This window comes from Taudactylus pleione, unplaced genomic scaffold, assembly GCF_031769625.1.
Source record: "Taudactylus pleione unplaced genomic scaffold, aTauple2 ptg001427l, whole genome shotgun sequence".
Classification (NCBI taxonomy): domain Eukaryota; kingdom Metazoa; phylum Chordata; class Amphibia; order Anura; family Myobatrachidae; genus Taudactylus; species Taudactylus pleione.
The window spans coordinates 504,670-517,194 of NW_028285826.1; the positions used below are offsets into that span (position 1 = coordinate 504,670).

The 12,525-nt window shown below is 39.0% G+C and overlaps 1 protein-coding gene across 1 annotated transcript in view; it reads left to right on the forward strand.

Moving 5' to 3' along the window:
• The window catches only part of LOC148442652 (vomeronasal type-2 receptor 26-like), a 46,998-nt gene that overhangs the window by 14,100 nt on the left and 20,373 nt on the right, over positions 1–12,525 (forward strand). The window contains exon 3 of the mRNA XM_088463689.1: positions 11,687–11,860. Coding sequence (XP_088319815.1) covers positions 11,687–11,860 — 174 coding nt within the window. The remainder of the gene's footprint in view (positions 1–11,686; positions 11,861–12,525) is intronic.

Consider the following 12,525-nt stretch of genomic DNA (forward strand, 5'->3'; position numbering starts at 1 on the left):
GGGAGTACATAAGGGATAGAATGCATCATTATCATCAGACACAATTCTCTAACAAATAATCCTACCCCAGATTTTCCCATCTGACTGATACACGTTTTAGGTTGTACAATAGCCGCACAGTACCCTTCAGGTACTCTGCCAACCATTACCTTGGTAGAACTAAGTGTATACTTATACCGGAAGAAGTCCACCATCTACTGGTTCATTATCAGCTCTGTGTGAGAAGGTAATTGTCTGATCGTTCCCAGACACCTCCCAATTTCCTGGTTTATTGGAATTGGTGATGTTTAAACATAACAGGGATCTATCCACCTGGTACTGATGGAGCTTAAAATTTGGAGGCTTGGACTTAAGGGGAAAATGCTGGATGGGAAATTCATTAAGTGATCCAAGAACTTCAGAGACATTTAACGGGAGTGGTACTAAACCTACATTATGTTGTCCCTTAGGCACATGAGTGCAAACCCAATACACAGTCTGGTTTAAGACCTTACCCACTAAGGAATGGTAATCCTCTAAAGGATGCTCGCCCAAATACAGGTTACTCTTGGACTGGCATCGCTGGATGCACTTTTCATCAATTAGAGATCCACAGTTTGCACACATACAGTATTCCTAAGACAATATTCATTCACACTGACTCCGAGTTTCTAGAATGACAGATCTCTTAATTACTGTACTGAGTTTGGTCAGATACCACCCTTGTGAATGTATTGCTCCTTCTCCCAACTCCACTCGATCGGTATCACCATCAACCTCTCCCTCCATCATCTGCCCACAATTACAGAAACAGGACATCCCGAACCAAACAAGGATGATGAGAACTCTGGAAGAAAATAGGAACTCAACCCCAGCCCGCCACTCCATTGCTGGATTAGTGGGCTGTAAATTTCCATAGCTCAGGTATCTCACTGCAGTCTTTAACTCTCCCGGAACAAGCTCGCAATTGCCAGGTCTGCGTTATCTGCATCGACTCCGCCTTGTATCTCCACCGGATAGTTGACCTTCCTGCAGTGAGTTGAATGGACCCAGGTATCTCTCTTTGCCACTTTCAAGGATGTTGTACTTGTCAGAAACACTTGATACGGACCTTCCCACTGATCTGTCATACAACCTGAACGTAAGAAATTTCTGATCATAACAAATTCTCCAGGTTCAACATCATGACAGTTTGTTTCTGGCATATTATGTGACAACAATTTCAGTTTCTGCTGCTGCTGCTGCTGCTGTTTCAACTGTTTACTCATTGTTATAAGATACTTTACAGTAACCTCATTGTTACTCTTCAAGTCTTCCTGTGGACTTACAATCAGATGAGGTTGTCTCCCAAACAGTATCTCAAAGGGGGACAAATTAAGAGGGGGTCTAGGAGTTGTCCTGATGCTATGAAGGACTAGTGGTAAGGCCATCCTAGTCCAGTTTCTGCCATGATCTTACTCAGTTTATTCTTAATAGTACCGTTTACCCTCTCCACCTTGGAACTGGCTTGCGGTCAATAGGGGGTGTGAAGTCTACTATTAATACCCATCAACTTACACATGTTCTGGAAGACATCACCAGTGAAATGAGTACCCCTATCATTTTCTATGATTCTAGGGATACCGTACCTGCATACAAATTCCTGAACAATCTTTTTAGCAGTAAACGCAGCAGTATTATTGACAGCTGGATATGCCTCTACCCAATTAGAAAACACATCGGTGCAAACTAATACATACTTGAGATTCCTGCAGGGTGGTAATTGGATGAAATCAATTTGTATTACCTGAAAAGGTCCGTCTGTTGGAGGGATGTGACATGGCTTGGTTGGTATTGTTTTTCCAACGTTTTTCCTCAAGCAGGTCAGACAGGACATCGCCCTCTTTTCTGCTTGAGAAGAAAAACCCGGTGCACACCAGTACGCCCTCACCAACTTGCACATACCTTGTTTACTCAGATGAATCAGGCCATGTGCTGCCTCAGCCAAGCTTGGATAGTATGCCTTGGGAGCCACCAGCTTACCTTGTCCATCTTGCCCACATCCCTTGGATCTCCAGACTGCCTTTCCATAAATGGAGCACAAATTTTGCATCTCAATTAATTTCTGCATATCAATAGTTTGAAACATCATCATTTGATCAACTGGTATGTTAACTCTTAACCCTGCTGCCCATTTGGCAGCGTTGTCTGCTCTATTATTGCCCAGTGACACTGGATCATCCTCACATGTATGGGCTTTACACTTAATGATGGCCACGGCCTTGGGCATTTGGATCGCTGTCAATAGTCCTTTTATATGTTTTGAGTGTGCTACTGGTGTGCCTGCTGCTGTCATAAAATTTCTAAGACGCCATAGAGCTCCAAAATCATGTACAACCTCAAAGGCGTACCTAGAGTCAGTGTATATGTTAGCAGATGTGCCTTCTGCAAACTCACACGCTCTTCTTAGTGCCACTAGCGCCTCCACTTGGGCTGAGTGAGGTGGACCAAGGGGTTCGGCTTCTATAACATCCTCATCATTTACAACAGCATAACCTGTACATAACTCTCCAGTGTCAGTTTGTCTATGACAACTCCCATCCGTGTAAAATGTCACATCTACATTATCTAAAGGTGTATCACGTATGTCAGGTCTTGCAGTAAAGGTCTGATTCAAATATTCCATACAGTCATCTGCATCAGTATACCTGCAGAACTCACCTTCCACCGACGACTCACCTCTCTCCACCCTTTGTGCATCCTGAGGCACATATGGTAAATACGTTGCTGGGTTTAAAGTACTGCACCATTTAATGGTGATATTTGCAGGTGCTATTAGAGCTAGTTCCCATTTCGTGAACCTAGCTGAGGAAATATGTCTGGTTTGGGCAGAATTCAGCAAAGCAGATACAGCATGGGGTGTATAAACAATCATCTCATGGCCTAATACTACATCCTCACTCTTACTGACCAAAAGAGTAGTTGCTGCTACACTTCTTAAACACATTGGGAGTGATCTTGCCACAGTGTCTAATTGTGCACTGTAGTATGCTACAGGTCTACTAGCATCACCATGTTTTTGTGTGAGGACACCTGCTGTGCAGCCATTAGTTTCCATACAATACAAATCAAAAGGTTTTTCATAATCTGGTATTCCCAATGCAGGTGCTCTTGTCAGGCTATCCTTAAGGTTAAGGAAAGCCTGCTCTGTTTCCTCAGTGTGTGTGACACCATCGGGTTTTGAGGAAGAAACTAAGTCCTGCAATAGTAAAGCCAAAATAGAAAAACCTGGGATCCATGATCTGCAGTATCCACACATGCCCAAGAATGTACAGATTTGCTGTTGGTTTTGTGGCAGTGTCATGGTCTGTATGGCCTGGATTCTGTCAGTAGTCAGATGTCATAGCCCCTGGGTTAGGCAGTGTCCAAAGTATTTAACCCTGGTCTGGCATGGGTATAATTTGTCCTCAGCAGCCTTGTGTCCTGTTTGTGAGAGAAGAAGCAACAGTAGCTTAGTATCATTTAAACATGACATAAACGAATCAGAGCACAACAACAAATCTGAGAATTGAAAATATAGAAATAAACCCTTAGCGAAACCTTAAATTGGGGTCATAGTTAAGTGAAATTTCCACTTTTATGAATAATAGTCATAAAATCCTTTAAAATATCTGGAAATAATAGTAATGGAGCATACACACGGTCAGATTTGTCAGACTTGTCAGATTTGTCAGATGAACGATTGAACGATTAAACGATTTGAACGATTTGAATGATTTTACCAAAGTTTTGAACGATTTGAACGATTGAACGATTTTTGACTGCATTAAAATGAATGGAATCGTCCAAGTCTGACTGCAAACACATCAGATGTCAGAAATCGTTATCTGACCATCGGGAACGCGCATCGTTGATCGTCCATCGTTCAGGCATGTCAGATATGAACGATTTTCCTTCAGATATGAACGACTGAACGATTTTAAAATCGTTATCGTTCATATCTGAAGGAAAAATCTGACCGTGTGTATGCACCATTAGATGAGTGTAATAAATGTATTTCACAATACTTCACAGTCCAGTCAGTCTGCCAAATGAAATTGTCTCTTGTTTCCTCTTCACACCGACGTGTAATAACCCCTTGTTCCTCAAGAGATAAAAGGAGGCAAACACAGGTCGCCAATAGTGTGATAAGGTTTTATTGAAGACAAATTTATATTTAAAACAACAGCGAGGCTATGTACCATAAAACCAGGTGTATACAAACACCATCAAGAGTATAATGTATAACTTCTAGAAAGGGTACCTCCTGGGATCAAGAATCTACCTCCTCCTTCCTGGTTAGCCTGGTTACCTCCTCACTGATTCACCAACGTGTTTCTGCTTTGGAAAGCCTTTATCAAGGTGTATTTGACTAGACTGACTGTTACCTTTAATTACCCCTCCCTCCTCTTTGACTGGTTCATTATTCTATAGATGGTCAACACAATTAGTTCTCTAGTATTCTCACATAAAATATATAGACATCCATTCCCTTTCTAATACCATTTAAATTTAATAATCAATAAATTTGTAGATCCAAATAATCTCTTTTGTTTAGAATTCTGCGTGCCACTACGTTATACGTGTGGAACGCAAATTATTTCCAGTTCCCGATCAAGGGATAAATTTAGTTTTTACCTGGGCATATTTCATTTATGGCTGGTGGTCATGAATTCCCAGTATAGATCCGGCACATCTATCGATGGTTTACCTCCTCTCCACTAAGACCATTAATTTTGTTGCGTTCCACGCAGTAAGCAGAGTGACCCGCATCTCCTTTCGGTTCTATGTAGTGGAAGTGATGTAAATCACACGGTGGAACACATATTTGCCGTGGAGTCCGGACTCCCTTGACTTCCGGTACAACCCGGCGGATGTGGTCAGAATGAATTAATGCGCTCCACCTGATGTGAATGGTGGAACGCATAGAATCCAATATAAAATAGGAATATTTCCTCTTGTTATTCCGCTTAAATAATTTCTTGAGTCATGAAATCTTATACTACTAAGGTTATCCTCAGAAGTTGCTCATTCCTTATCAAATGGGTTCTTATCATATAGACATATGGTACACAAATATAAATATACTTAAAAATATCCCTATTAGATAGAATACATAAAAATCTAAAAATATAATATATAAAACCACATAAGAACCTCAGGTAAAAATACTATAAAATGTTCATAAAACCATTTCAATTCAAAGTCCATGTTCATTCCCTTAGGGTGTAAGGTGCCCAGTTCATAGATTCTTTTCATTTCCATTCACATCAGGTGGAGCGCATTAATTAATTCTGACTACATCCGCCGGGTTGTACCGGAAGTCAAGGGAGTCCGGACTCCACGGCAAATATGCGTTCCACCGTGTGATTTACATCACTTCCACTACATAGAACCGGAAGGAGATGCGGGTCACTCTGCTTACTGCGTGGAACGCAACAAAATTAATGGTCTTAGCCCGGTGGAGAGGAGGTAAACCATCGATAGATGTGCCGGATCTATACTGGGAATTCATGACCACCAGCCATAAATGAAATATGTCCAGGTAAAAACTAAATTTAACCCTTGATCGGGCACCAGAAATAATTTGCGTTCCACACGTATAACGTAGTGGCACGCAGAATTCTAAATGAAAGAGATTATTTGGATCTACAAATTTATTGATTATTAAATTCAAATGGTATTAGAAAGGGAATGGATGTCTATATATTTTAAGTGAGAATACTAGAGAACTAATTGTGTTGACCCTCTCCAGTATAATGAACCAATCAAAGAGGAGGGAGGGGTATTTAAAGGTAACAGTCAGTCTAGTCAAATACACCTTGATAAAGGCTTTCCAAAGCAGAAACGCGTTGGTGAATCAGTGAGGAGGTAACCAGGCTAACCAGGAAGGAGGAGGTAGATTCTTGATCCCAGGAGGTACCCTTTCTAGAAGTTATACATTATACGCTTGATGGTGTTTGGCCTTTGGCCTTGGTATTTGGGGGGTTCAGTCTATTACTGCAATGTATAATAGTATTTACACCAGCTTCCGCTATGGCTTCTGCGGGTGGTAGCACTTCTGCTACTACTACTGGTGAGGGCATTTCCTGTAACTGCTATGGAGGAACATTTAACATTTGAACTGCATGAGAAATGGCTGACATTACAACAGGTTCATCATCTGCTTCATAAACATTTTCCTTATAATTACTCAGGAGAGGGTACAAGTTACTTGTTAAATTTTTATCATTTTTGGTATGGGCTGTTTCTTCACCTTCCACCGTGTCGGGCGGTGGAGGTGCACCTGTGCTACTAACTGTACTTTTGGCAATGCTACCTTGCTTTGCATCTGCGCTCCCTTGCGGCGCGTACACAATGCTATTGTGCATTGCATGCGCGCTCCCTTACATCGTTAGCGCGACACCATTTTGTATCACGTGCACACCACTAAGCCACATGTTTCCCTCTTGCTGCCATAGTTTCAAGCAATCATTATATTTTACTCTTTTCTTCAGAGATTTCACCACACAGATGCTATCACTAACATTGTTCATTATTTCCTCATCAAAACTGCCAATCTTCGGAAAAGATTTCACACATTTTCTCGTCATCTTAACCCATACATTACAGTGTGTAGTTGCATACGCTCCGTACTTTGTATGCATTATATGCCTTGCCGATCCTGTGGGCCCTTCCAAAAGCAGCACATTGTCCTCCATACCCAGCGTCAGCCTGGCACCCATCTGGGAAAATGCTAAGCACTTTTCGCTAGTATGTGGACCGGTGGATGAATTCACAGGCTGCGTCCACTCACCTACAACCAACTTGCTAATCATTATAGTTAACCTACACAACAAGCAGCAGAATGCTGCCTATACAATATCCTGCCTTCTGGATAGGGAACACACAGTAACCCTAACCAATGGGAACACACAGTACCCTGAACCAATGGGAACACACAGTACCCCAAACCAAATCCCTTTTCGAGTACTTTCCACTGCTAGCAGTGATTTCCTCCACCACAACTCAGTTCACAATCACGGTCTGCCCCAACTGTGTGGTTCAAGCACAATGCCCAAAGAACCTAACTGATCAATGGATTTTGCAATCACACTGAGAGCCAATTTTACCTCTAGGGAACACACAGTACCCCTATCACTAGGGAACACACAGTACCCCTTTCTTCAGTACACCTGCTATGTGTACCCTAGGAAACACATAGTACTCCTTGCTCTAGGGAACACACAGTACCCCTAGTAATAGGGAACACACAGTACCCCTATTCTCACCACAAATATACATCTATCATGCACCTTTTCTGCATGGAAAAGAAATTAAGCTTTTTCTCAGATATGGCAGTATGATTAAGAGACTCAAAACAATGTAATCACGCTATCAATACAACAATGCAATCTTAAAAATTTTGTTTGAACACGTGGCTGCAATACCAGAAACACATATACGTTATTGTGCACCTAGTCGCATACACAATAATGCGACTGATACAAAAAAGCATGGAAATAAAAATTATGCTATTTTGTGACTAGTCGCATACACAATAATGTGACTAACACACAAAGCATGGACAGACAATAAAAGAAACACATCTTTCTCTCTTGTCCCCAGATTCCTAATCAGTGCCCTTAAGATCACACAATAAAGGACATCGATTCCACAACACTGAATGGTAGCAGGATTTCGAACACAGTGCATTCTTGCCTGCTTATGGTGCCTTCCACCCTTTGTTGTGGAAGCGAAGGCTGTTTGCTATCATGCGAATCACGGTGGCGTGATATCAACTGCGAGCCCCCATCTATGAATACTCTTAAATTGCTAGAGAGAAATAATCGCTGTCCAGACAATAATTGTGGTTCCAAAGCACAAAAATTCTTATTGCATTCAAAAAGAAAGGTACACGCTTTGATCTAGCACAATTAGCGCAAAGACAATTAAATATAGAATATACGATACAGCCCAATACATACGCATGCCCACTGGTCCCAGCATACAGTCATCAGTCCAGAAGTCTGTGGTCATCCAAAGAGAATGGCTGTATACTAGAACCAGTATGCAAGCTATATACCCTCTCAGAACAAAGAAACTAGTTAACGGATTTCCATTGGCTCCTGGACATTCTGGTATGATGCAGATCATTGGACAGTTCATATAGCATCACTAGTTGCATGTCCCAGTTCCTCAGATGTTGCTTTGTGTGGTTTTCCCGCTGAATAACTGGTTTAAACTAGTAAAAAAACACTTCATAGAATTTCACATTCTAACCACTATTTTCATATGGTTCATATCTTGCGAACGCATGATGCAATTTCCTTGCGGGTTAAACTGGAAATCTGCAAATAAACAGTGATTTAGAATGGTACCAAACATGATATGTCTACTAGCTTATGTACCTTAAATTTCATATACATTACATTTCACAACATAAGTTTTCGTTAATAAAACCTCTAATATTTACCTTTTAATGTGGAGGAACCTTTTTATAAGTTATTGTATGTGTAAGTGTGAAAATATTTGCGTATAGTCGCTAATATGCATGGTGCATTTATGAGTAGAGTGCTTTTGTTAAACAGCGCAACTGTGCGCTGTGCATCTTGTATATTTTATATGTATGATTTAATGTGCATATGGGGTATGGTAGGACTTTCAACAGTATGCGGTAGCAATGCAGACGCACGATGCTAATAATCTCATATAGCATCTCACACAATGGTTTCATGCTGAAGACGCAAGATGGCATCATCAGGGGCAACACAAAATGGCGTCACCCAATATTAATTTAAGATCTGGTCTCAGCCAATCATCCGGCTTCGACACCCATATAGCAGCATAAAGGTATTGATATAATATGTTCCAAGGATGAACAAAACTTGACGCGTTTCTGTGCTCATAAGCACCTTCAACTGGAGAATTTGTTATGAGTATTGCCAGCATAAAGGTGGTTAAGTAGATGGCAGGAGATGATGTAGAACTAGAAGAGAACCAATTCTAGAGCCACAAGGAACACCAAAAGGAAAATAAAAAAATGGGAGGTGGCATTAAAAACAGAATGAATGGTCAGAAAGATTGGAGTACAACCAAGAAAGAGTAGTGTAGAGTTTGAAGAAGTAAAATATTGTAAACAGTGCCAAAGTCAGCAGACATTAAGGAGTGTGAGAATAGAAAAATGGTCATTAGATTGAGCAGGTCATTAGTGACTTTGAAAAGGACAGTTTCAGTGGAATGAAGGAAGCAGATGCCAGATTCAAGTGACTCAAAGAGGGAGTGAGAAAAAAGGAAAATGAACAGTCATTGGAAGATAAGTCATTTCAATAGTTTGGTGGCAAATGGGGGTAGAAAGACCATGCAGGAGTTAGGGAGGGAGTCTGGATCCAGAGATATTTTTGAGCTCAGTGCAAGAGAAAGAGTTTGATGTGATGAATGGGATGGAATCAAGCACAGAGGGAGAGGTAGAGTATGAGGTGGGAGGGAATGTATCAATGTGAAGGGGGATGACAAATAAAGGAGGGAATGAACTTCATCAGGGGGAGAAGAAGGACAGGTTAAGATGGCTAGTATTAAAAATTGAGTTAGAAGCAAGAGAAGAGTTTATGAAAGAGATATCACGATGGAGGACAGAATCAGAGGATGGAAATTAAGATGTCAAAGAGGTGGTATGGTTGTAGGATTGCAAGAGATAAATGTAAGACTTCTTTGTACTAAAAATTAATTATTTTAACTCTATTGAGCCTGGATTGCCTAAAAAGTAATTTAAGTATATTTTTCATTATCTTTCAAGATCTTTGTTGACACACTCTTATCTTAAGTTTAAAGCAACTGATTGCTTTACCTTAAACTGTTTTAAATTTATTTCAACCCTTAGTTCAAAATTTGTTATGAAGTAAGGATTGGGTTTCTGTCCAATTCTTCCACCAACTATTTAGTAGTATTTGACTAAAGTCAGGAAAAAACTTTTTAACACAACCAAATATTTTCAATGGAAACAAAAAGAAACATAGATTACCACATGACTCCTGAAGACTATTAAAGGTGTTCCTCTATAACAGCTGCCTTTGCCAGGTGAAGTATGTTTACCCGGTACTAGGTTGCCTCCATGACCTAACTCTTCTGCTGTAACTATTCAGGGAGCCAATTAGAGCCCATGTACAGAGACAGGCCCCTTGCAAATCATTACACTGCAGCTGGGTAGCTGCACATACAGAGACAGACCCCTTACAATTAAACTGCAGCTTTGTAGCTGCACAAACAGAGACAGGCCACTTACAATTAATTATAGCGCAGCTGAGTAGCTGCAGGTACAAAGAAAGCATCCTGACTGTAGTAGCAGCCAGGACCAACAGGCAGTTGATCTGCAGAGAGTCTCAGTTGCCTAGCAACCATCAGGACAGTCAGCCATTGTGGCTAGCATGACACAGTGTCCCGGTCACTTAGAAACAACCAGGACTCGCCGGACCTGTGAGCCACTGCGATGACAGCTCCTAACACATAGTTATTTAAACATGTAACAGATTGGGCCTCTTGATGAGGCAAGGCCTGTATAATTAACAAAAGTTTTACAAAACCAATGCTCATAGCAAGATAAGCATTCAATTAAAATATATTAGAAAGTGAAGAGACTTTGAGAACAATTTATTCTAATATGGCAAAATTGTAAAACATGATACATTTGTATAATGCATTATTTATACATGTTGAATAGTAATATAAATCATAATACATCATCTTTGTTACTGCTATGTGAATAATATATTTTCTAAAAAAATCATTTCTTTTCACATTTGTATTATCCTAGTACATCCATAAAGTCAAAATTTAGATTGCAAAACATGTTTATTGACCCTTGTTTAGGTCTAGCCTCTGATGAATTGCAGAATAACTTTTAGGAAAAGATCAACATTTGATTTATTTCCAGAGCTTGCAAAATTAAACTATTCTTTGCTTATTAAAAGGTTCTTATCTCTACACTTGTATATTTATTTCAGCTAAACTAACAGACCTGATAGACCTGGGAAAATCATTTCATTTTAACTTGTGAGTACTGTAAAATGTGACATTCTATGTGCTGATTATTAGAGACAATACAAAACATATTTCTGTTGTATCTACAGTATATAGTGGTAAAGGGAAGCAGACAAATTAAACATTAAAGCAGCTGCTAAATTAAATACTCAATATAGTGTACTTCAATGGAATGAGATGAAAGGCTGCAATAAATAATGTGATTTTTAAATATTTTTTTTATTTCCCCTTCGTTTTAGTCTTTTGTTCTAGTTTTTAGCCTTTATTTAGTCTTTTGTTCTAGTTTTTAACCTTTGTTTTAGGCTTTTGTTCTAGTTTTCCTGCCTTTGAAACTTGTTAGGATAATAACAATCAAGTTATTCTTACAAATTGTATTATTTGTTCAAACACAAACCCTCATTTTGAACTGACCATTCCTTTCCTAAAACAATACTATTGTATTATCTTAAAGTTCATTAACTCCCTTAGCTTGTAATCACTTTTGAAAAGTAATTCTTGTACACTTTAAGATAAATATTATTTTTTCCTAATATCCTTAGGATTCCATTGGTAATTAACCAGATAATAATTACACATTGGTTATATTGGAAATCCAGAACACAGTGATGTCTTGCATGCAGTTTGATGCACTATCATTTATTATTTTCTTAGTACTTTTAATTGTGTCATGCAGATCACAAAATGCAATAAAGCCATCTTTCTGCTCTCTAGAAGAGCAAAGTGTGGAGAGTTACTTGCAGGAAGGTGACCTTGTCTTAGGTTTTCTCCTAGATATTTTCTTCAGCCAAAATGTCAGGCAAGAAATTTTTACACAAAAGCCTACCAAGGCAAACACAAGCTTTAATATGTAAGTAATGATTGTATTAATTCCATTATAAAATAAGGTGTTTATTTATTTGTTTGACCCTTCAATACAGTTACTATGGCAGTATTCCTTAACCTATAAGTCAATACCTAAAGTATGGGTAAATCTGTTGTTTAGGATAAAGCACCATGATCATCTTTTTGCAAACTGATTGCATATATTTTTTTAATTATTATTTTTCCATTTTATTATTTTATACTCTTTTATAGTTTTTATGAACAATATACTTATTGCATATGATACATTACATTAGAGTAAACAAAGTATATTCTTTATTAAAACATAACCATTGATCACAGAGTTGAATCAAAGTCAAATGATAAAAATGGTTGAACAACCTTGGGATATATTTACCAAGCATCAACTTTCTAAGCTGCCAATTTTTGATGGTTTTTCCATCAGGTTTAAAATGACAATAAAACTGCATGCACAATCAGGCTTGTTTTGCAATCAATATTATTGCCATTTTATGTTCCATGGGCAGAAATGCTGAAAATCTGTGACTTTGAAAACCCAATGCTTAGTAAATATATCCATTTATCTATGTTACATACTTAAAAAGACTTTGTTTTGATATCAAAATTATTAGGTATAAAGGTGTTTTAAATATTTAAACAAGCCCACTTACAACCTGTCCCACCAGTGTA